Source organism: Lytechinus pictus, chromosome 17 (assembly GCF_037042905.1).
Source record: "Lytechinus pictus isolate F3 Inbred chromosome 17, Lp3.0, whole genome shotgun sequence".
In the NCBI taxonomy this organism is placed as follows: Eukaryota; Metazoa; Echinodermata; class Echinoidea; order Temnopleuroida; family Toxopneustidae; genus Lytechinus; species Lytechinus pictus.
The window spans coordinates 14,862,644-14,886,879 of NC_087261.1; the positions used below are offsets into that span (position 1 = coordinate 14,862,644).

A 24,236-nucleotide genomic window follows, 5' to 3' on the forward strand; every position below is an offset into this window, starting at 1 on the left:
GTATGGCAAGCCGTTTTAACATTTAAGCCTATTCGTTATTTACCAAACCAGTGGCGTAATGAACCAAATATTTTGAGCGGGTTAGATATGGCGTATCGAGTAGAATTTATAAAAAGTTGCGAGCGAGCGAATTAGCGAGCAAAACATCTACATTTTCATTACGAGAATCCAATCATAATTATTCAGAAAATAATTATTTCACCCTTCTCTCTTTCCTTTTCTCTTTTTTTTTGTTGTGAAATTTATTTTTTTACTTTTTATCTATTTTTATTCTATTTATTTTTGGGGGAGGACAAGAGCCCCCCCAGCCCCCAATCTTTACGCCATTGCATTAAACACAGCTGAATGTGGGGAATAGCATACTTGGTCCTTTGGACTCGGTGAACTCAATGCAACTCCATTCAGATTAATGCATTGAGAAGCGTTTCGCGAGTGAGACATTTCTTTCAACCTTCGATTTTGAAACGGATGACCGCTCTGGGTTTTAATTAGTTCTTGCATCCTTTTGTCTCGGTCTAGTGATGAGTACCCATTTACATCCAGAACCCTGCATAGCCTTGCCTCATTTCATCGAACCTCTCCCTTATTGTGACGTCATGCACGCATTTCCTATACGTGTGTCAATAAAGGTACGGCATATCGAGCAAATTATTAGCTAGCTTGTAAACTCATACTCGAGTACCGACAACACTCAACCGGGCTAGCTACACACATCCATCGCAGACCATCAACAGGGTGAATTTCCTTCGCTTCTCTCTTCAAAGTAAAACGACTGACAATATGGAAAACAGGGTGAGTGTATTAAGATACAATTTTAATTTCAGATAAAGATATTCATTTCTAGTGTTCCTCTGTTTGCCAGAGAGTATATCCTGGCTGTTTTTAATTCTTCAGCACACGTTTTCACCGCTTTTAATGCTGTCAAGATGTATTATTTTTTGCGAAGGGGGCCTTGCACGGTTTTGAAAGAGGAGGTGGGGGACTGAGCAAAAAGTGGGGGCTATGATCATTTAAAAATGCGTACACAATCAGGTAGTCATGTTATGCTATTGTACATATCAATTAAAAAGTGTAAAGCCCAATAGCTCCCACCCGGTTCCGTGGTCCGTGTTATGTATGGCAAGCCATTTCATTATATTGTCCGATGTCTTCATATCAAGGCTTCAGTTCTTGACAACAAGAATGGTAATTTATTAACAACATTAAATCATTATTGCCATTATTATTATTATTATTGTTATTATTATTATTATTATTATTATTAGTAGTAGTAGTAGTAGTAGTAGTAGTAGTAGTAGTAGTATGAATCTAATCCTCATATTATACACAGTAGTCCACTATGTTATGTACTTGCTTGTGAAGGCACTGTTCTACTCATCGAAGTGACATCAAACCATTGAAAATTAAGGAATATATATATTTTGCGTAGGCCTACAATAATACCCATATTCAATTCGTTTGGATAGATTAATTGTAGCTCATCATTTAGAAGGGCATTCCTATCGTAATTTATTAACATGTATGTCAAATATAGTTTCATCAATTAGCGCAATCAATAATGTATGTTGGAGCACGAAATTATGCACTGCGTGTCCGAATCAATATCGCCTTAAATAAAACATGATTTTCACTGGGTATACATACTGGGTATATGCCTTGCAAAATGAACTGTGTACAGGCTATAATGTTCCGTATGATTAATTAAAGTATTATCTGCCCACGTTATATCTGTAATACCAAACCAGGGGGTAGTGGCTTGAAAACTATTTATTTATTTATTTATTTATTCATGCATGTTCACAATGTACAATGTAAAAGAATACACAGATAATATATAAATATATATATGAAACACAAGTAAATAATCATGATAATGAACATACAAAGGTGTTACAACATAAGCTAAAAGCTTGATTGGTTGAAGCACCTTTAAACTGGTTTTGCATCCAAGAAAACAAAATAAAAATGTAAGAATAAGGAAGAGAGGAAAGAAAGAGAAGAATATAAAAGTGATAGACTGCCAAGATATAACAATTAAGTTTCAAATTGTTATGAATATATGGTATAGTAATTCAACAAAGTTAAATTCTTAATCTTCAGTTGCGAATAGAAGAAAGAAAACAAAATACATGTATTCATGTACGTTACTAGCACTTTACTGTAATTTTGAAAGGAGATTGTGCTGTACAGCCAATTTAAAAGAATGTGAGGTTTTCAAATTTCAAATATTATGTGGAAGAGAATTCCAAACATCTGAACCATGGTGTCTGATTGATTTATGAGCTAATGCGGTGCGGGGATTAACCAAATTGATTTAATTCTGGTCAATTTTGTCTTGATAAGCATAAAGGGAACAAAGTTCAAGTCTTGATGGTGTGGGAGGTAGATTTACTGCAGAATCTTTCTACTAACATATCCTTATAAGGTGTACTTGTTGATTAACTTAGGAGTAGGGACTATAATGAGTTTATAGAAGGCATAAATTATAGTGATCTTCAACGCACCTTGGTTCTGCACAGTAAAAATGCTGTTTATAAATTCAATGCAAAGCTGTTACCCCATGATTCGGGGCCGCGGAACCGGGGGGGGGGGGGGCTTCAGCGCCCCCCCCCCCCACCCCCACTTTTTACCAAAACCGTGTACAAAAATGTAAACATGACCATTATGATTGTGATTTTTAGCATGGTCAGTCCCCCCACTTTTGGCTCAGCCCCCCCCCCCCCCACTTTGTTCCGCGGCCCCTGTGATTATGTTCCTTAGAGTAATTATTATAGTATTTTGCAGTCTTGATGTATCCATGAGAAGCCTCTGGTTTAAGAGGTTTGGTCCCTGCTTATATTTTACCACAGTATGTACCATAGTGTGCTCACAGTTTATCCACAGTACGAAACATGGGTTAAAATCTTTTTCACACTGTCAAATTTGAGCATTTCAGCAGTGTCGATTACCCATATTCACATAGTCCACTATGTGAACGCGGTGTGTGGCACTGTGTCCTACCCAGCAAGATGGCCTCATATACCACTGAATACCAATAAATAGAAATAAGTTATTACCCATGCCCATTCTGTATGGATAGATTGTAGCTTATCATTTTTAAGGGAACTCCTATTATAATATCAACATGCATGTCAGTTGTATATCATCAATTAGCGCAATCAATAATGTATATTTGGAACACGAATTTATTTATGCACAAATTTACTTATGCACCGCATTTCCGAATCAATATCGCCCAAAATAAAACATAATTGTTCAATGGGTATACGTATATATATGGTATAGGCATACCTTGCAAAGGGGTCTGCCTATTAGTTACGTTACATGTATAATTTATGTTCAGCATGGTTAATTATATACCCACTTATATCCTTAATACCAAACGGGGGATTTCGGTTTGGAAACCACCTTTCTATTTGCTTGAAATCCTGTCGATTTTGTCCAAAGTCCAAGTCTTGATGGTGTGGGAGGCAGATTTACTGAAGAATCTTCCTCTTAACCCTAACTAGGCCGGGCTTTTTTGGCTGTTCTGTGGCTGGGGGGGGGGGGGGGGTTGATTCAACCCCCCCCCCTGAGATCTCGGCCGCCGATCACACGAGCGCCGCAAAATTTTGCACGCTGGTAGTGTGCGATGTAATCTATAAGGCTGTATGGTAAAATTATCCAAAATAATGAGATTTTATTTTATATGAATTAATTATGCTAATTTATGCATAAATTATACTTTTTGCTCTAATTCACTAAATAAAGCTCCTAGAATGCTAATTTTTGGTAAAAATATTCTTTGTAGCATTCTTAACAATCGCACTTGAAAAAAACTTCGGTTTGGAAATCAATTTCTTATGTATTTTATTGTTTTATGAATTTCTTATGTATTGCTTTGTTTTTCAACCTTTTGTTTTTCTTTGTTTTTTTCACCAGATTTATTGCACAACCTTTTTGAAGCATAATAATGCTCAAATCAATTGATTTCAGCTGTTGAAAGTAAAAATAATCATATCTTTATGAATAAAATGAGAAAACTCAATTTGCATTGACTTTGTAAACAAAATCACGTTTTGGAACAATTTTTGGTCTGACATGCACTTACGAAATTTCGGAACCGCGTACCCGGGCGTCGTAAATTTGGTCTCAAAAAATGCGCGAGACTTAAAAGTATAAACTCTGCGAGTGGCGCGGTCAAAAAATTTCGCGCGGCGGAATGATCGCAGAAAATGTTGAGGGGGGGTTGATTCAACCCCCCCCCCGGCCATTTTAGGGTTAACATACCCTTATATATATAACTACTTAGGAGTATGAGTTTACAGCAGGCATTGATTATCGTGGTCATCACGTGATCGATAAATTACTGGTCATCGCATTTTGCTTCTATGTTCATGCGATAAACTTTACGAATGCATGGTCCTGGGAAGCGGGGTTGCTGTGGTTTTTTTGCTTGTCAATTTTGTTTTACCTCACCAAAATCCCCATCATCTGAAAATATTTTTTTTCTTCTGAACAAACCCCCAGCACCCCCTATTTTTAAATCATTCCAAGGCCCTGTAAGAATATGAGGAAAATTGTGGTTGAATGTGATCTCAAAGCTAGGCTTAACATCAAGTATGTATTTCTTGGCAGTGTGTTAGGCAGTCATGGCAGTGATCCATTTCCCTCTGAAAATTATTTAAATAAAACAACAATATAATGCACCTAAGATCATGAAAATGACTCTTACGAGATTACACATCCTCTTCAAGAATTATTTTATCGGATGTCACTAAAAATAGCTGGCCAGTTTGATAGTATTGCCTGTGAGCTGCCAATGCTTTGGCCGTATTATTTGATACGTATTATGAATTCATTATTATTTTAAGACTTTTGAAAAATACAATTTATTACTTATTGGGTTTAAAAGACTCATTCTTCTTACTGTATGTTTGATTCAATTTCTCTTTTTTTTTCAAATACCTTTTTAACATTCGTTTTTTATTCATTTTTCTTCCTAGCCTACCGTGACAGAATTCGAGGGATTCGACAAGGACGAGGATGTTCAAGTTCTTAGGAAAGCAATGAAAGGACTTGGTATGGATTATCATTGATTTAAGCTTTAAGATATTTAAGAGGGGCGGCTTTAAATCTTTGGCGAATAGATGGGGGTTGGTTTTGACCCCCTAAAAGAGTTCCACGACTAGGAGAAAAAGAAAGAAAAATTGTGAAATCATACTATTTCTGCCTAAATCTACTATAATCGCTTAATTAGGTTTTCATGTTTAGCAAGTCAAAATTTGCGCTCGCTCGCGACTATTCATAAATTATACACTGTCATTTTTTTTTATGCACCTGCAACAGTCAGGTGTAAATCATCGTTTTAAATGAATCTATTTTTATCATTTAAATTCTTTGCAAAATAGGAGCGAAACTTTCAAAGACATTTATTATTTTGCAGCTGATTTTGATGAAATTTCCGCTACATATTCACATCAAATTGGCATGATTGGGATAGACTTGGCCTTGATATTCAAACACATTAAAACTTATACGGATTTGGCTCTTCTTTGCAAAAAAAGCCCACAAAGGCATCAACTTTGTGCCTGGTCGTTGACAGCAGTTTCACTCGAAAGTGCGACCTCGTTAAGCCGCATGACTCAGGCAACGCTCTTGAAATCTTCCCAAAGTCAAACTTTTGGGATCTAAAGAGGTTAACAAGATTACGTGATATTTCGAATCCAAATTCACCGATGACAGCCGGAGTGTCGAAACGATACCGGTCTTATTAGTATGCGTCATATATAATTTCAAACCCAATACTTGGCCTCTACATGTATAACGAATATATGTTAATTATCAATGTGGAGCGTTGTAGCCCAGTGGATTAGTCTTCTGACTTTGAAACAGAGGGTCGTGGGTTCGAATCTCAGCCATGGCGTAATTTCCTTCAGCAAGAAATCTATCCACACTGTGCTGCACTCAACCCAGGTGAGGTGAATGGGTACCCGGCAGGATTAATTCCTCGAATGCACTGAGCGCTGAAAGGCAGCTCGAGCCAAAGCCGGGGTAATAATAATAATAAACAATGCGCCTCGGAATAGATTATTTCTAGATAGATAGTGCTATACAAATGCCTATTATTATTATTATTAATATAAGTCACATTGTATATAGGTATCCAGTCACCGGTTTGAACATCTTTTATTTATGAATTACAAAACTTTGTAAAAAAAAAACTAATACGACTACTTTTCATATCATTAAAAATATTATGATCGTCGACGTCTAAATGTGCGCAGTGGCCTCAACATCCCCTTTTGTTATTATACTCCATATTTGCGCTATTCTTATTATGATTATTCATTCCTATGTGTAGGGAAACAATAACATAGATGCCGTCAAAGATGATCCTCCAATATAATTTTTTTTTGCTTCGATATAAATCTTGGCTGCATCATTCACACCTTGTATAAATCTTTTTGATTTGTAGAACGTGGATGATTCACGGCCCTCACATCCTAAAGTATACATGAATCACAGATTTAATCTTACAGACAAATCTCGGTCGTGTGCAACCTTTTGACTTGAGTCATAGTGCCAACTACAGGTTTATTTCTAATTCGTCCAATTGCCAACGTGTCTGCTATCATTTGGTCTACCATCAGTTCGTCCACCATCCACAAGGTCTAATTGCCAATTCGTCTACTCACTCATTTCGTCTAATAACCTTTTGGCCCAATATCCATTTAGTCCACTATCATTTTTGATCTAATTGGACTAAGTGTTAATTGTGCAAAATGAATAAAAATGAAACGAAAATTAGACAAACTGGAAATGAGACGAAATGGTCATAGACGAAATGGTGATGAGACGAAGTGATGATTGAACCAAATGGTTGGTAGACGAAATGTTGATGGACGGAATTGCATTAGACTAAATGAAGGCAGACCATGTGGTGAGTGGACGAGTTGACAGTGGACGAATCGGCAGTTTACCCAACAACATGGCAAAATCATGGGTTTATACCCACTTGGTCTACTAGCAGTTGGTCTACGTATCCGATAGTCCAATCTAACATGACATAAACTAATTTGGTCTACTATCAATCTGGTCTAGTTATCATTTTCTTTCACACTACACTTTGCAACTTCCCACAAAATTGTCATTTAGTCTATTCCCACCTTGACTTCTATTATGTTTTCGTTTCATAAATGGTTCATCTATAAGATATATAGACTATGTGTTGTTAGACCAAGTAGATATTAGACAAATCGGGTAGAACCTATTAGACATTAGACATCACACGCCTAAAAGCAGGGGCGGAAATCTCTCCCAAAAGGTAGGGGGGACAAGGGGCTGGAAAATTTGACAAGCAAAAAGAAAGAAAGAAGAAAGAAAAAAAAAGGTTATCTCCCCAAATTTAATGTCATTTCGACGAAAATAAATTTGACAAGCAAAAAAAAAAGGGTTATCGTCCAAAAAGTAAGGTCATCTCGTCCTAAAGTACATGTTTTATTTCGATTTTGAATGATGTATTACTTACCATCATAAAAGACCAAAAATAGTAGGGGGGACATTTGATATTGTGTCCCCCCTACTATTTGAGTAGGGGGGACACGTCCCCCTGTCCCCCCTGGGATATCCGCCCATGCCTATAAAAGGATAATTATCTATTGCCCCGCGCCTCTGGAACTCCCTCCCGACTTCATTCCGTGAAATTGGCAACATTGAACTTTTCAAATCGTCTTTCAATGACAATTAGACCAAATGGTTAGTATAGACGAACTGGTTGTAGAGGAACTGTGGAATGAGACCAAACGGAAAATAGACAAAACGGACAGACAGCAACAGTCATGACGGTGAAGAGCTGGAATCGGAGGGAGATATAATACAATTTTCCTGTTCCCTTTATTTGCGGAGATTTCTATTTCCATTTCAATTCATTCAACTACATTTAAAAAATTGTAAAGGATATAACAGGTAACAAACTTGTTAGGGAACCTGTCAAGTCAAGGCTTGTGACAGGGGCCAAAATGTAACTAACATAATAAACGATATGTTAATGAATTACAAAATACAGCATATTATTTATTATTCAAATGGGTCAAAAATCGAAACGAGTAATTTGATGTGTTTTTTCGCAAATAGCATGTAGTTGTTATGATTTTAGGCGTCAAAGAGTGTCGGTAAAGGATCACGTATAAAAAAATATAGATAAATAGATATAGGTCTAATATAAGAATCTCCAAACGCTGGATTCCAAGCTATGGATTTGGGTAGTAAATTTAACGAGAGAAACATCGTTTTCGGGTATAGTTTGTTTACTTTGTTCTGGTCATGAAGTACGTGTAACCTGTTGAGTACGTGTTTACTTTTCTTTAATATTAACCTTACTCAAAGACTGCGAACAAACTTTCGAGTACTTGAGCAAACGAAACAACGATCGAAGTATTTGATCTTGCTCGGGATTATAACAGTCACACTTGTGAAACCGACTCCAGTCCTATCAAATCTATTACGTTATTATCAATGACATATCGATCGGTTTGGAGTAGGTTTCGTTGGTGTGAGTGTAGCCTCGATGAACATGAAACTATATACACGCCCACATGAGTAGGAATGTATGCCGTACTTTACCTCGGTCACATTTGCTCTACGGCGGCCATTCGGCGAGTCGAAAACAACCGTTTTATTAACTTTTATTCAAACCGTATAGCTATTACAAAAAAAATGTTAAAACGGCTGTTTTCGACTCGCCAGACGGCCGCCGTGAAGCAAACTGGCAAATGTGACCGAGGTATAAGATTCTAATTCATATAGGGTCATATAGGCTTGATTTGGTATTAGAATCAAATGAAACAAATAAATATAGAGTAAACAAACGAATCGTTTTTACAACATCAGAGGAATAAATAAGTTATATATAGTCATTGTCGAGGTGGGTAAATTGCAACTTGGTACACACCCGCTCTATCTACAAACACGAACATATTAATGATGTGATAAAATGTCATAAAGGAAATACATGTAGTAAGTGTGTGACGCCATCGTCTCCCTTGTTTCATAAAAGATTTGTGAAATTAAGCCAATTTAAAAAAAATCTTAACTTTCTTGTTTTACAACGTATTTAGTTGGGATTTCAGTGTTAAATTTCCCTATGTCATTTATGTTTGAAAATCAAACTTTCATTAAAAATTACAGTTGGAATTACAAAACAAATCTTGCCTTTTGTCAATTAGTTTGCTCACGATGTATTTCATCTTTTTTCAGGTACGGACGAGCAAGCCATCTTGGATATTTTGTGTTATAGAACCAATGACCAGAGACAGGAGCTAGCTAACCACTACAAGGCATCCTATGGAAGGGTAAGATCAATTCTCAAAAATTGTTTAAAATCATTATTTCCATCAGCAATGCACGATCTTTCAATTTAGGTGCTTACTACAAGCCGAAAATAATTAAACATGCAGTGTAAAAACCGGTGTTAAAACTGACACCAGTTGGTGTTAATAGATGACCACACCCTGAGGTGTTAATATTACACCTTAGAGATTGAACATTACACCAAAGCGTTTAAATGTAACAACCAAATGTGTTCCAATAACACTTATAGGTGTTAACCTAACACTGTCAATTTAACACCGGTGTAAAACAACTGATGTGGTCCTCTGTGTACACCGGTTAACACTACAGTTTTTGCAGTGTGTAGTGAGCTTGGTAAAAAATCTTTTTTAGTGGAATCATCTGTTACTACGTGATCAGTCAACCTCTTTAGTATGTAGAAAACTCAGCATAATGGGTGATTATCACAACCTTATCAGCTTCCTTCCCATCGTATCATTCATCATCCAGGACCTGATCGACGATCTCAAGAGCGAGCTCAAAGGAGACTTTGAGGACATCATCGTCGGTATCATGACGCCCCTTCCTATCTTCGATGCTACCTGCCTCAAGAATGCAATGTCGGTAAGAACCTCTAGCAATCACCTGGGCCTCGTCTTGCAGAGTGTAGCGATTGATCCAATCAACCACAACTATGGAAAGCAAGAAACCCCGACGTCTAAAATGCTCATATCCATTCAAACTGTTTTCGAGATATGATGTATATTCACAGAAGCGGATCTAGAGGGGGGGTTGGGGGGGTTGCAACCCCCCCAAAAAAAAAAAATCCGGGGACCATTTTTTTTAATTTTATCTTTTTTTTTAAACTTGTAATTTTATTTTATTCTATTTCTATGTATTTATTTCATTTATTATTATTATTATTTTTTTTTTTTTTTGGGGGGGGGGGAGGGGGGGGGGGTTGGGCGAACAAATAATAAAAGTATTAGGCTAACAGTGCTTATTCCAAGGTCCCCAATTCTTTGTATCTGTGTTGTTAACTGGCCTATACATTGCAGGAAAATGCAACTTAATTTTACAAATTTTCATGGGGGTTAATTTGGCAACGACCTCTATACCAAAAAGAGTGGTGTTTTAGATGCAAGAAAACGCCATTTTCACACACAGATTTTCAAAAATTTTCCCTACTGTGGGAGGGGGGACACCCCCCCTCCCACACCCTCCCCCCTCGCTCGCTCCGCTCGCTTGGACTCGGTCGCTACGCTCCCTCGCATACCACCCCAACCCCCCCTTTATAAAAAGCTGGATCCGCCCCTGATTCATACATTCATCATTGTCTTGACAGTGCAGTGTGCTCCTCTTTGTTTACAAAAGGATTGTACAAATTTTCTTGAATGGCAAATTATGACATTGATGGATTTCCATAGTTGCGGTTGATCGTATCAATTATAACTCTTTGTAAGACATGTAAGCCGTGACTGGCCAGTATATTAATAAAATATACCATTGATTAATCAACAATTTAACTGTAAGAACAAACTAAGTACAGAAAGTTAAAATCACTATATAAATATTAGGGGTATGTCTTTACTTTGCGCCCACCATGTCAGAAAGAATCTAAAACAGTAACATGTTTCATAAAATCATAATCAATTGTCCAATCGAATTAATTGAATGTGATTATAGAGAAAACCATGTATACACGTGTATTATCATCCGTTGTAAATATTGAGCGTGCCTCTTTTATATATGTGACCCTCACATGAGGCATTGTGATACTGGTCCAACAAGATGGTAATTCCTATATCAAAGTAGTTTCAGTTTTAAAAAAAGAGAGAGTCAGAGAGAATTACAAAATACAAGAAGTTAACATTGTTATTAGTATGATTATTTTAACAACTTGTTACAACTTTATTATCGTTATCATTGATATTAAGATCATAATTTTCATCATCATCATCATCATCATCATCCTCATCACTATTATCATTTCATTATCATCACCATTACTATTTTTGTTGTTATCATAATCATTATTATATCAAGTATGACTTTGTTAACATGAATAATGATATTTTAGAAATCATATTATTAATATTGCTGTCATAATTAACTCCGATTTAACTTCAGCGTTCCCCATGCTCTCTGTCATTTCTCCTTCATCTCTAGGGAGCAGGTACTGACGAGAAGGTTCTTCTTGAAATATTGTGTGCTCGATCAAACGCCGTGAGTCATTTCATGAATTGTCACTTATTTATTTTGTTTTTTAAATGTTTGGTTTTTTTTTTCTTCACTTAGCTATGCATGAGTGCTTCTTGTCCTACCCACATATATAATTCTTCCACATTCATATTATTGTTCAGTATAATTCTTCAGTGTGCATCTATTCTAAAAAATACCTGAAATAACTGTAAGTACCAAAGGTGCAATCGGGAAATAGTTAAGGACAAGTTTACCCCAATAAGTAGTTGATTTGAATAAAAAGAGAAAAATTCAACAAGCATAACACTGAAAATTTCTTCAAAAATAGATGTAAAATAAGAAAATTATGACATTTCAAAGTTTTGCTTAATTTCACAAAACGGTTAATATGCACATCCTGGTCGGTATGCAAATGAGGAGACTGATGGCATCATCCACTCACTATTTCTTTTGTATTTTATTATATGAAATATTAATATTCTAATTTTCTCATCATTGTCAAGTGAAACAACGATTAATTCCTCCCTAAACATGTGGAATTACCATTACCATTGTTCAATACTATATGGTTCAGTCAAGTTGGTCTTTATTATCAAATCTGTAAAAAGGGAAATGTTTTATAATTCAAACAATAAAAAAAAAAGAAATAGTCAGTGAGGGACATCATCGACTGTCTCATTCGAATGTCACTGAGTTGTGCATATCACTGTTTTGTGAAAAATAAACAAAACTTTAAAATGTCATAACTTTCTTATCATACATCCGATTTTGATGAAATTTTCAGTGTTGTACTAATTTGATTTTTCTCTGTTTATTAAAATCTACATTCTTCTGGCCAGGGTGGACTTGACCTTTAATGATTTTAGATTACATTAGAAGACGATATTTGTTTCGAAAATTTAGTACGTTTCCTTATTTTCTTCTTGGGCCCTCCAAAAATTGGGTTCTATTCAGTTATAATATTACCTTTACGGATGTCATTGTCTGATGGGAGTTTATGATGAAGAAGCTCTGTTATTATGATCTAAATATGAAATTCATACAATGTCAATCTTTTCATTTTGCTTCCTCCGAATGAAACAGCAAATACAGCTTATCAAGGCGGCTTACGTAAAAGGTGAGAATTCTCAGTAATAAAAATTATGATAAATTTTGAATTTTGAGAGATTAATTAATGAAACCTAATGTAACCATCATAACCAAAGCTTGACAAAGTAGTTGAGTTATATCTCGGCGCGCCGGCAGAGATTTTTTTTTGGGCCGGTGGGGATAAGACGATCTTCGGCCATTTATAACCAACATTTCCGTCCCCTTCCCGCTCGCGTTTTTTTTTTAATATTAATGTTCTTGTTTTTGTATTATTCTTTAAGGGGAAGGCCGGGGGGGGGGGTCGCGAGCTCTAGAGTTAGTGCTTAACCTCTGAGAAAAAAAAAGTCTTCCAGACCCGCTCACTGGCCATCATTGTTTTATCACTTGCGTTGACCTGACAGTCCTGTACTCTTGCGAGTATTCAGCATTCGACAGTTCTATATACTGATTCATAACAGGGATCTATCTACTTGATGCTAAATTCTGAAATTGTCGCTTTAATTTCAATTACGCCCTCTCATGTCCATGCGATGAATTATCATTTCAAACTTGGCGCAGATATTATATTCAGAGAGCCGACCGATGAAAGTCGAATATCTTTGTTTATTTGACGAAACTAAAATAATAGCGCCATCACAATAAAAAAAGAAAAGTCAACAGAGCACAAAAATATTCTTGTATACCTGATCATTGTGATAGACTATAATTATAAAATCTTCGTCATGTGCATTTATCACAATTTTCAATTTTTTGCTTTATTTCTATGGAATAGTGCTAATTGCTTTTCCTTTTTTTTCAATAATGTAGGGACACATTATCCAAATCACATGTCAGCAATAATTCATTTGAATTTCCTAGTTTTAAGAATGAAATTTTATTATAGGAAGTGAATCAGACGCGGAAAGCACGAATTAAATAGATTTTATGTTAAACATGCGAAAACAATCATTTGGGGATTTAAAAGTTAGTATTTGTGAAGTGGATAAGACCAACATCTTCATAAGACCAACATTTGTGAATTTCCTAACTCTTCCTTATCATTATCATGAACACTAAATGTGAAATTTAGATAAAGTGCATAATATCCACCGATAAATTGGATATGAATTTGATTTTACGACGAAATATACCACTTTCCCGATTTACAAATTCAGTTTGTGTTCTTAGTTATTCCAGTATTCTCTTGCTGGAGAGAACACAGAGACTCACAGTGTCTCACAGTGTCATATAGAGTGGAGCACAATTAAATGTTAAGTCGTCTCCCCAGTGTTATAATGCTCAGGTTTAACGCAATGATTCACAGTGACGTGCAGGTAATTCTCATCGAGGTCTTTACTGTATGAACAACAATGAAATCATTTCCACACTTTAAAAAAATGATCACATTTGACATACTGAATCTCACATAGGCGAATAATTGTCCACAGTATAATATGTTCTTAACATGTTAAATTTGAATATTATAGTTGATAATCACATCTCCACATCGTCAACTAAGTGAGCACACACTTTGAGCTCACACATTCACCATGTTCACCAAAGACATGACCACAGTTTGAAATCACATTCACAGTCCTGAATATAAACACTTCATCTGTTGGGATCCCTCACACTGTGGATTTTTTTACGGTGTAGAATCTTTACATTGTTAACTACGTGCACTTAAAAGTTGCGGATCATATTTGCAGTTTTGGAAGAACACTGTGAACACACTGTGAACACACCGTTTGCATTGCATTCTTCCAGTAGGAAATTCACAGAGTCCTTTTTTGAGAACACACTTTTAACACAAATGTGAATACACATACACTGCGTGTCACTGTGATATTTCCAGTAGGGGATTAATAAAGTGTCCTTTTTAACACAATGTGCTGTACACTGTGAACACACTGTAAACATACTGTGAGCATACCATGAGCACACTGTGAATACACTGTAAATACACTGTGGACATACTGTGAACACATTGTGAATACAATGTGGACACACTTTTAACACACTGTGATCTTTCAACCAGGGTTATATTTTTTTGTATTGTCCTCCTCAAAGTGACTTATATTTTAATTGTCAGAATCGACCTCGATATTCAATATGTTTATTGCACAATAATTTCAGCTGGATATGGCGACGACCTGGAGGGTGACCTCGAGAGCGAGACAAGCGGGGACCTCAAACGTCTGCTGGTAGGACTGTGCACGGTAAGTCCATTAAAACAATTAAACAATACCATATAAAAGATCATACTCAGAATACCAGGGGCGTGTTTAACATCACAGACAATTGCCATCATTATATCAACGTATCCGCCAATGACACAGTCACATTAACGAAACTGACTCCAAACCGACAGATGATATGCCATTGGAAATAACGTAAGGGCTTTGATCGGTCTGGAATCGATTTCGTTGGTGTAACTGTAGGTGCCAGGTGCCGTGGCCGAGTGGTCTCAGGCGACTGCCAGACATTTGAGAGTCCGGGGTTCGATTCCCGGCCACGGCACCTATCCCCGTGGGCATGATGTTTAATTGACGGTGCAGTTTTATCATGGAAATGCTACATGCATTCTTGGAAACTAGGTGTGCACTTGTGAAAAAGAAACTAAAACAAATTGTATCGTAGTTATGACGGAATCTTCCCTACATAACATGCATGCAAAAATGGTTGCATTCGTATTTCGATTTAAAAAAAAAATTGTTTATTACATTTGACTAAATTGATGCCCATTCGACTTAATCCTCTGTACATTTACAATTTTGAATACTTGCACAAAATAATGTTTGTTTACACAAGATATGATTTGAACGCTGTAAGCAACGTTGGATATACAACCACATGACCATTGTGACTTTCTCTGATATAGGATGATTAAGAAGAAGATTTTTGTGTTCAACGAAAAAAAAACCTGAACAAAATCGGAAAAAGGAAAGGGAATATCCTGGGGGAAAATATAGCAATGTCTCGTTATCCTATAATATTTTCATACCCTAACTTTTTAGAATGCAATTTTCGTCGATAGCAATATGATATAGTTGATAATGTGATATCAATAGAAAAAATACGAAAAGTCAATGCTATTCAGAATACGACCGCAGGGTATATCTGCTTGATCGTTTTTTTTTTTGACTGAGAATAACCAAAAATAAAAGTTGAATTTAAATAGAAATACATATACAATTAAGCATTGTAAGCTTTAAAACCTTAATTCTTCCATGTCCGCCAGCACTGTGTATTGCATGCCGGATCGATACAAAAATTATCAATATACATTTATCTACCCGGGCCCCCTTCTTTCTCTTCCACTCTCTCATCGAACTCTCTCTTTCTCTCTATCTTTCTGTCTACAGGGAGCTCGTGACGAATCAGATGAGATCGACGCTGAAAAGGTTGAAGCTGATGCACAAGCTCTGGTAGAGGTATGTTTGTTGCTATGGTTACAACATTACACTGTCGTCAAATAAACATGATCTAGCTCTAATGAAATGAAGAACGATCCACATCTTTGACCCTCCCAACCCTAGTAAAAATTTGAGCGATTGCAAAGAGTAAAATGACGTTAAGATCGATAGATATGTCCCATTTATGTTATCTTTAATATTCTATACAATGCAATTATACCACATTTATGGCAAATATACCACACGGCATTATAACACTGTTTGTGTTATTATATTTTCAGTAAGTTCCTAATTTTCATATGACTAGCAAATTAGTCAATTCTCGAAATGTTGAATATTTCTGACCTTTTAAACGTGTCTGTTGCCTATATTTTGTATCACACTATTCGATTTCCCTTTCCAAATATTTCAGTGGTATATTTCTGAATATTTTGAATTTGAACATATTCATCTGTACTTGGTTAAAATTGTCAACTTTTACCTTTATTTTGCTATATCTATGAGTCAATTGTCCAATGATAAATCATATGGATTTCATGTATTTGAGGAGAAAAAATAACATTGTTACATAATGCTTAAGCAGGGGAAGATTCAGGATTTACTATCAGGACCCAGTTTTGCAAAACAAAATCGATAAGCAAAATGGGCCTGGGGCCAAGCCCCCCATCCATCCCCCTCCTGGATCTGCGCCTAAGCATAATAGTTTTTTTTTCTAATTTTCGGAATAAATATATCCGATTTCGTATTTTCTTTGTCTTTATTTGAAATTCAAATAAAAAGAGTCAATTGAGAGCCAGTCATCTTTACCAACCAGAAATTGTTAAAACAATAACTATTCTTGTTGGTGCTGTGAAATGCATTATACGAACGATATGACTACAGAAGCAAATAATAATCAAATCAAACTGCATCAACATGAAATTTATTTCTCTAAATAAAACAAAATGTGTAAACAAACTTTTGTTCTCAAATATTTTCTCATGTTTTCCTTAGGCCGGTGAGGGTCAGCTCGGAACAGACGAATCTGAATTCCAGAGGATTCTTGTTGCTAAGAGTATTCGGCACATTAGGGCTGTGCTCATTGCATATGCCGCTGTAAGTAGGAAAATTACAGTATATTGGAATATTGCAAGAAATTTTACGTTCTATTCCATATAGCATAAGTCTTCATTAAAGTCAGATTTTTAGCCGATTTGCGTTCGATTTCATTTCAACAATTTGTAACGCTTCTAAACGGTTGATTTTTTTTGATTTTTTTAATTTACTTTAATACACGCGATTTGCAACTGAACGTAAGTTCCTTGCAACAATCATTTTGAGTGGAAGACTTAAGGCCCATTCACTTCCAACAATAAGTTAAAGGTATTGTTTAACTTTGTGAGCAGCCGATTAAAAAAAATTCTCAAACCAAGATGAAACATGTGTACAAGTGCATGTATTAGAACTAATAAACCCTGAAAACAACCATTATTGAGAATGAAAAGCTAAAACTACAAGGCAAACCCCGATTTTGTAAATAGGCGTCTTATAGACGCCTAAATAGTACACATAAGTGTATGGGATGAAATTAAGATGGTGTTTTCGGTCACTTTATATTTCAATTTTTGAAGCACTAGATAATTATTTTCGAACGCAATTTTTTCTGGGCTTCATTTTTGTAACATATCACAGACACAGGTGACAAGTGTGACCTTCTAGCTCAGATTTTTTAAAAGTCAAACCAATGTTAACCAATCACTTTAACTGGGTGTACGTTTTGTTTCTTTTTTGTATTTTTTTTAATTGAGTAAATAGCTACCTTATATGATTCCCTTCATAAAACATGCCAATAAATAAGTGCATTGAATAAAAAGAGAAAGATCAGATTAGTACAGATAATTTGCACAAAATTGAGAGATATATGATTTTTTACTTTTCATCACGAGTGGTATGAAAGTAAGAAAGGCGATGATGCCACACGTGCATTTCATTCTGTCGTATATACCAAAAATAACAAGGGGCTGAATAAGAACATGCTCAAAATCATTTCATCTCGCTTATTGATGATAAACGAACCAGGAAATAATTTTATTTTGTGGTTTTGACGATTAAGAAGCTCCTGCATAAGTCATAATAAGTTATATACCACTATGACAGTTAGACTTGCTCTCTTTCTTTCTTTCTTTCTTTCTAATTCTTCTCTTTATTCTGTTTCTTTGACATGGAATGGTTGGATATCAACTGCCACCAACCCCACTATGCATACGCCAGTTTTATTATTAAAATTAGCATATCTTGTTTGTCTTGCTCTCCTTTATCATTTTTGTATTTTACTTTGTATGTATTTTTTAAACTAAAACTTGAAGTAGAAATGTGATAGAATGAATTGACTCTCATCCATTCATTAACATCATGTAATTTATAATAATAACATTTCCATTTAACAATAATATTTTGACAGGCTGCTGGAAAGACAATGATCGAGTCTATCAAAAGCGAGATGTCGGGAGACCTGGAGCAAGGTTACCTTAACATTGGTAAGATAAATACTTTAAAATCTTATAAAACTATATCTTTAAAAGATTCAATATCATTTAATGTTAATGTAAAATAGCATTTCGTCGCCCCTGAATGTCAATGTTTGGCGGAGGTTGACATGACATGTGGCGAGCGTTGTGGCCCAAATGGATTAGTCTGCGGACTCTGAAACAGAGGTTGGTGGGATCGAATCCCAGCCATGGCGTAATTTCCTTCTGCAAGAAATTTATCCACAATGTGTTGCACTCAACCCAGATGAGGTAAATCGGAACCGATATGTAGTAATTCCTTCTATTAAAGCTGTGAGCACTGTCATTAGTAGCCGAGCTTAGCCAGGGTAATATAGGTCTGAGCACCTATCATGGTGGATACGTGCGTTTTACAAATACCTAATATTGATATTAGTATGTTCCATCTCAGATTCTCTATAATTTCCCTATATTATTTGCTTGTATAGTGAATTACATCAGGAACCCACATGAGTATTTCGCAGAGCTTCTCTACAAAGCGATGAAGGGACTCGGTACAGATGAACGTTGCCTCGGCAGGGTGATTGCTACAAGGGCTGAGGTGAGTATATACATGATCATTAAAAAATGGCTCTGACAGATCTAGCATGTCTAGAAGGCTTTAATAATGAGTGCTTTTTAAGTACAGATGGTGCTAAATAGGGGGCTGTGTCTATTGAAACAAAAGCATTGTTGGCTTTTTTTTATGGGGGATTCTTGGAATATCTTACTCTCTTAAAATGTTAGGCAACATACTGTCCACACAACAATTGGTTAAACAAATTATCCAACTATGGGTACTTGTCAACCAATACTATGTAGTTTTCACCCAAAGCTCATATGATTGGTATAAAACTATCCAGAATTGGATAAAGTTTTAACAAATTGTTGCGTGGACAGTATGTTGCCCAACATTTTTTAAGAGTGTAGGCTCAGTGTCTGTGTAACCACTTCGCGGCTTAAGATCTGAAACATCACAGCTACGAAAGCAAAAACAAAAAGAAGTAGAAGAGGAAGCTGAAGATATCCCCGATCACCATACAAATAGAGTGAACTCATGAATAATGCGATAAATTTTTTTTCGATTTTTGTTGTTGTTTTTAAAGCCCTTTATCTGAGTTCATCCATAATAATGATATTGAATTATGTTGTGCGGTTCCCAAATGTCGGTGCACTTTTGATAAGTTCTTTGCATAATTTTATTCATGCTGTACTTTATGGAAGTCGACGTCCCGTGAAATCACCCAGAAAAATACTGGTACTTCTAAAATAATTTATACCAATAAAAAACAATAGCAATGGTAGTAATAAATACAAAGCAAGACACGGTGGGATATGTACACTACCAATACATGTGCGCATACATTCGTAATTCCGAAGCTTCGTTATTCCGAAGGTTCGGATATTCCGAAGGTTCGTATTTCCGAAGGTTCGTAATTCCGACGGTTCGTTAGTCCGAAAACGAAATGAGGTTCGTAATTCCGAAGGTTCGGTTGTCCGAAAACGAAGTGAGGTTCGTAATTCCGAAGGTTCGTTAATCCGAAAACGAAATGAGGTTCGTAATTCCGAAGGTTCGTTAGTCCGAAAACGAAATGATTAACGAACCTTATTTCGTTTTCGGACTATCGAACCTTCGGAACAACGAACCTTATTTCGTTTTCCGATTAACGAACCTTCGGAACAACGAACCTTATTTCGTTTTCGGATTAACGAACCTTCGGAACATCGAACCTTATTTCGTTTTCGGATTATCGAACCTTCGGAATAACGAACCTTCGGAATAACGCCACAAATATTCGGATTAACGAACCCTTTTACGTTTTCGGATTAACGAACATCGAGGCATAGGCAATTTACGTGTTTCGGAATTACGAACCTTCGGAATAAAGAATCTTCGGAATAACGAACCTTCGGAATTACGAAGTGTAACCATAAATGTGACAATTTCTTTTATTGCTTATTTGTACAGATCGATCTTGGTAGCATCGCAGACGCCTTCCAAACGATGTACGGTCAAACCCTGGTCGAGTTCATTGAGGACGATGTTTCTGGTGATTTCAAGAGAGCGTTGATCGCTCTGGCCAGCTAGATCGCTGACCACACCGCCAATCATCGTCTTGGCCATTAGAATCATCCTCTCGACCATTTTAGAAGCATCTAGAATACTCCCGCATCTTTACCCCAATAAAAAAAGATGGACACTCCCACAGAGCCTTAATTTGTAAATTTGTAAATTATATTCTTATATGAATACATCGCTAAAATATAGACGTAGATAATATGTGGTGTGTAGGCATGTTTTGAGAGTGTGCTCGAGATAGGGTGTGTGTTTCTGAATATTCATTAATTCTACGGAAATACATAATAACGCATCCCATCCCTGTTCAGTGTCGACACTACGCATATCTCTGTTGGATTCTTACTTGTAAATATATTTTTATCTAAATGAAAAGCTTTGTTAGTTTATTCACTTTATTGGTCTCTTATTGCGATTGATATCAGAATAATAAGAACTACAGCATTTCCAAAAACTTGTTATAATTTTATGTTCTTAAATGACGTTAAATTGAAAGGAATTGGATTGAAACCGTTATATACATCTTATCTCTTTTGCTCGCACCCCCTCCCCTTCTCAGTCTCGTCCTCCCCCCCCCCCCTCTCTCTCTCTCTCCTTCTTGTTCTATTTCAATTCAGTCTTATTCTTTTCCTACACGTATATGATTTCAAAGCCATTTTCATGTAGCCGTGTTCATCTTGTGGTCTAATCGTCCGGTTTTTTTTTATAACTCGATAATGAAAAGATGGATAATTATATTGTTCTATTTCATGTAGTCTGTTGTTTTCATGTGGTCATTACAAAGGGCCTACCTTAGGCTATTATGTTTGAAATAATAAGATCATGTATGTATTGGTGTAATTCTCAATATGAATGCAATGAGGTAATATTGCAGTAACTTCTGTCAACCTTTTATTGCTATGCTATGTGAAATGATTTCACCCAATGAATTCAGATCATTTTTACATTTCAAGTTATGAATTTCGGTAACTTAATGTACGCTGATTAATGACTAATTTGAGTTTGAAAAAGGAATAAAAAAGAAAGTGAAAATAAAAGATCTGATGTGCTTCATTTGAACATGTATTATTTCTTCTTGTAGAATAGGAAGTACAGTTGAGGGAATACCCTATAACCCTGCTGAAAACGAACATTGTGCCACATAGTTTGTGAAGTGTGTTCACATAGACAGTTGACAATGTGTTCATACGATGGGCTACATGGAGATTTTCACATCTGTAAAATACCCACTATTAATGTACATATACGCAGTGTGAGTGTTCCGTGAGCGTGATCGAATAGTGGACTGTGTGAAGACGAGATAATCACTGTTAAAATTTGCAAATTCAACAGTGTGGAGATAATTTCACACTGTGGACACCTCGACAGTGTGACTGTTCACAGCGAGTTCACATAGTGGACCATGAGAAAATATAATACACACTGTTAAAATGCCCAAATTTAACAGTGTGGAGATAATAAAAGAGTTACACACTGTAATAGTAGAGATAGATTCACACTGTGGATACCTCGACAGTGTGACTGTTCAGTGTGTTCACATTGTCGACTATGTGGAAATGTAATACACACTGTTAAAAGGCCCAAATTTAACAGTGTGGATATAATGATATAGTTAAACACTGTAATAGTAGAGATAGTTTCACACTGTGGATACCTACACAGTGTGACTGATCAGTGTGTTCACATGGTCGACTATGTGGAAATGTAATACACACTGTTAAAAGGCCCAAATTTAACAGTGTGGATATAATGATAGAGTTAAACACTGTAATAGCAGAGATAGTTTCACACTGTGAATACCTAGACAGTGTGACTGATCAGTGTGTTCACATGGTCGACTATGTGGAAATGTAATACACACTGTTATAATGCTCAAATTTAACAGTGTGGTGATAATTTCACACTGTGGACACCGCAACAGTGCAAGTGTTCACAGTGTGTTCACATGGTCGACTATGTGGAAATGTAATACACACTGTTAAAATGCTCAAATAAAACAGTGTGGAGATAGTTTCACACTGTGGACACCTCGACAGTGTGACTGTTCACAGTGTGTTCACATGGTCGACTATGTGGAAATGTGATACACACGGTTAGAATGCTCAAATTTAACAGTGTGGAGATAATGATAGAATTAAACACTGTAATAGTAGAGATAGTTTCACACTGTGAATACCTAGACAGTGTGTCTGCTCAGTATGTTCACATGGTCGACTAATTGAAAATGTGATACACACTTTTAAAATACTCAAATTTAACAGTGTGGAGATAGTTTCACACTCTGGACACCTCGACAGTGTGACTGTTCAGTGTCTTTACAGTGTGGACTGAGTGAAGCTGGGATTCACACCGTTAATAGACGTGATAGAGTGACGGTCAGATTAACATTTATTTGGTATAAAGTAAAATCAAGATACAATTATTGATATAAACAATGTAGTGCATGGAATACCAGGATTTCTAACAAAAAGTTACAAACCTGTAAACAAGCAACCCTCGACATACAAAATTATGAAGTACAATGAAAACAATAAAATTAGGTAGTAAATAATATAAAATGAATAACAATGGAAATATAACAATAAATTCATATGAATACTTAAGAATTAACGAACATCAAAGAAATAATCAGAATCATTTAACATAATTACAATATATCAATAAGTGGCAAGTATTGTGCTCTTTAATTCATTTTTAATGAAATATAATTCGAAGTACCCTTTTAATTACTGTGTAGAGAACTTTTATCCCTGAAATCTAAAACATTGTGTTCCACACTTTAAACACGCTGTGGGGAATTATGTTCTTTATACAGGGAAATACGGATGTACGTGGGAAATAAAGGGTATGTGTAGAGACATCAAATGACTAATAAGATTTATATATATAAATATATATATATATATATATATATATATATATATATATTTATATATTTATATATAAATATATATATATATACATATATATTTGAATGTATTTGCATTTATTTACATGCATTTGAACTGTATAAATAAACGAATGAAAAATGCAGAAGAAAATATTTCGAATATTCACTTATGACGAATATAGTTATAGTCACAAATTTTGGGATAAAATGAAGCTGCATGAGTTTAACCTAAATGAAATACACAGCACGGTAGTACATAATTGTGTTCATTTATACTGTTGTAATTTGTACCTTTGCATGATGATTTCTAGCCTCTCATCCTAAAATAGAAACTTGTCTCACCGACCCCAAGGCACTCCACTGCGAGTGCATTCTGTCACAAAAATCTCAAAATAGACAAAAGCCCCCTTCCCTAGAATCAATAGTTCAGGGCCCTGGGAACGATTTCTTGACTGGGGGTGCCGATGTAAATTTGACAACCCCCCCCCCCCCCCAAAAAAAAAAAAAAAAAGGTTTCACTATAAAGTGAAGGTCATTTCGGTCCAGAGAAATTCTAAGAGCAAAAAAAGAGTGAAGATTCACTACAAAACTCATTTTGGTTACATTTTTTAACACCTACCAGAATTTCAGGGATGCTTCCTATCGAGAATAGTACACGCAGCACCCCCAAGGAATTTTTTGGGGCCCCCATTACCCCCACTTCCCAGGGCCATGCAATTGTTTAGGCATGTGGTAGGGTTCATGGTTTA

General features: G+C 35.9%; 1 protein-coding gene across 1 annotated transcript; it reads left to right on the plus strand.

Annotated features, from left to right (window-relative positions):
- The first annotated feature begins 337 nt into the window (after window positions 1-337).
- LOC129280824 (annexin A4-like) lies at window positions 338-21,636 on the plus strand. Its single transcript, XM_054916830.2, has 12 exons — window positions 338-792; window positions 4,986-5,061; window positions 9,238-9,332; window positions 9,820-9,933; window positions 11,479-11,535; window positions 12,595-12,628; window positions 14,716-14,798; window positions 15,945-16,013; window positions 16,989-17,090; window positions 18,436-18,511; window positions 18,970-19,082; window positions 20,490-21,636. Exons 1-12 carry the CDS (start codon window positions 781-783, stop codon window positions 20,607-20,609), a joined length of 951 nt encoding a protein of 316 aa, XP_054772805.2. The 5' UTR covers window positions 338-780; the 3' UTR covers window positions 20,610-21,636.
- Window positions 21,637-24,236: the final 2,600 nt, after the last annotated feature.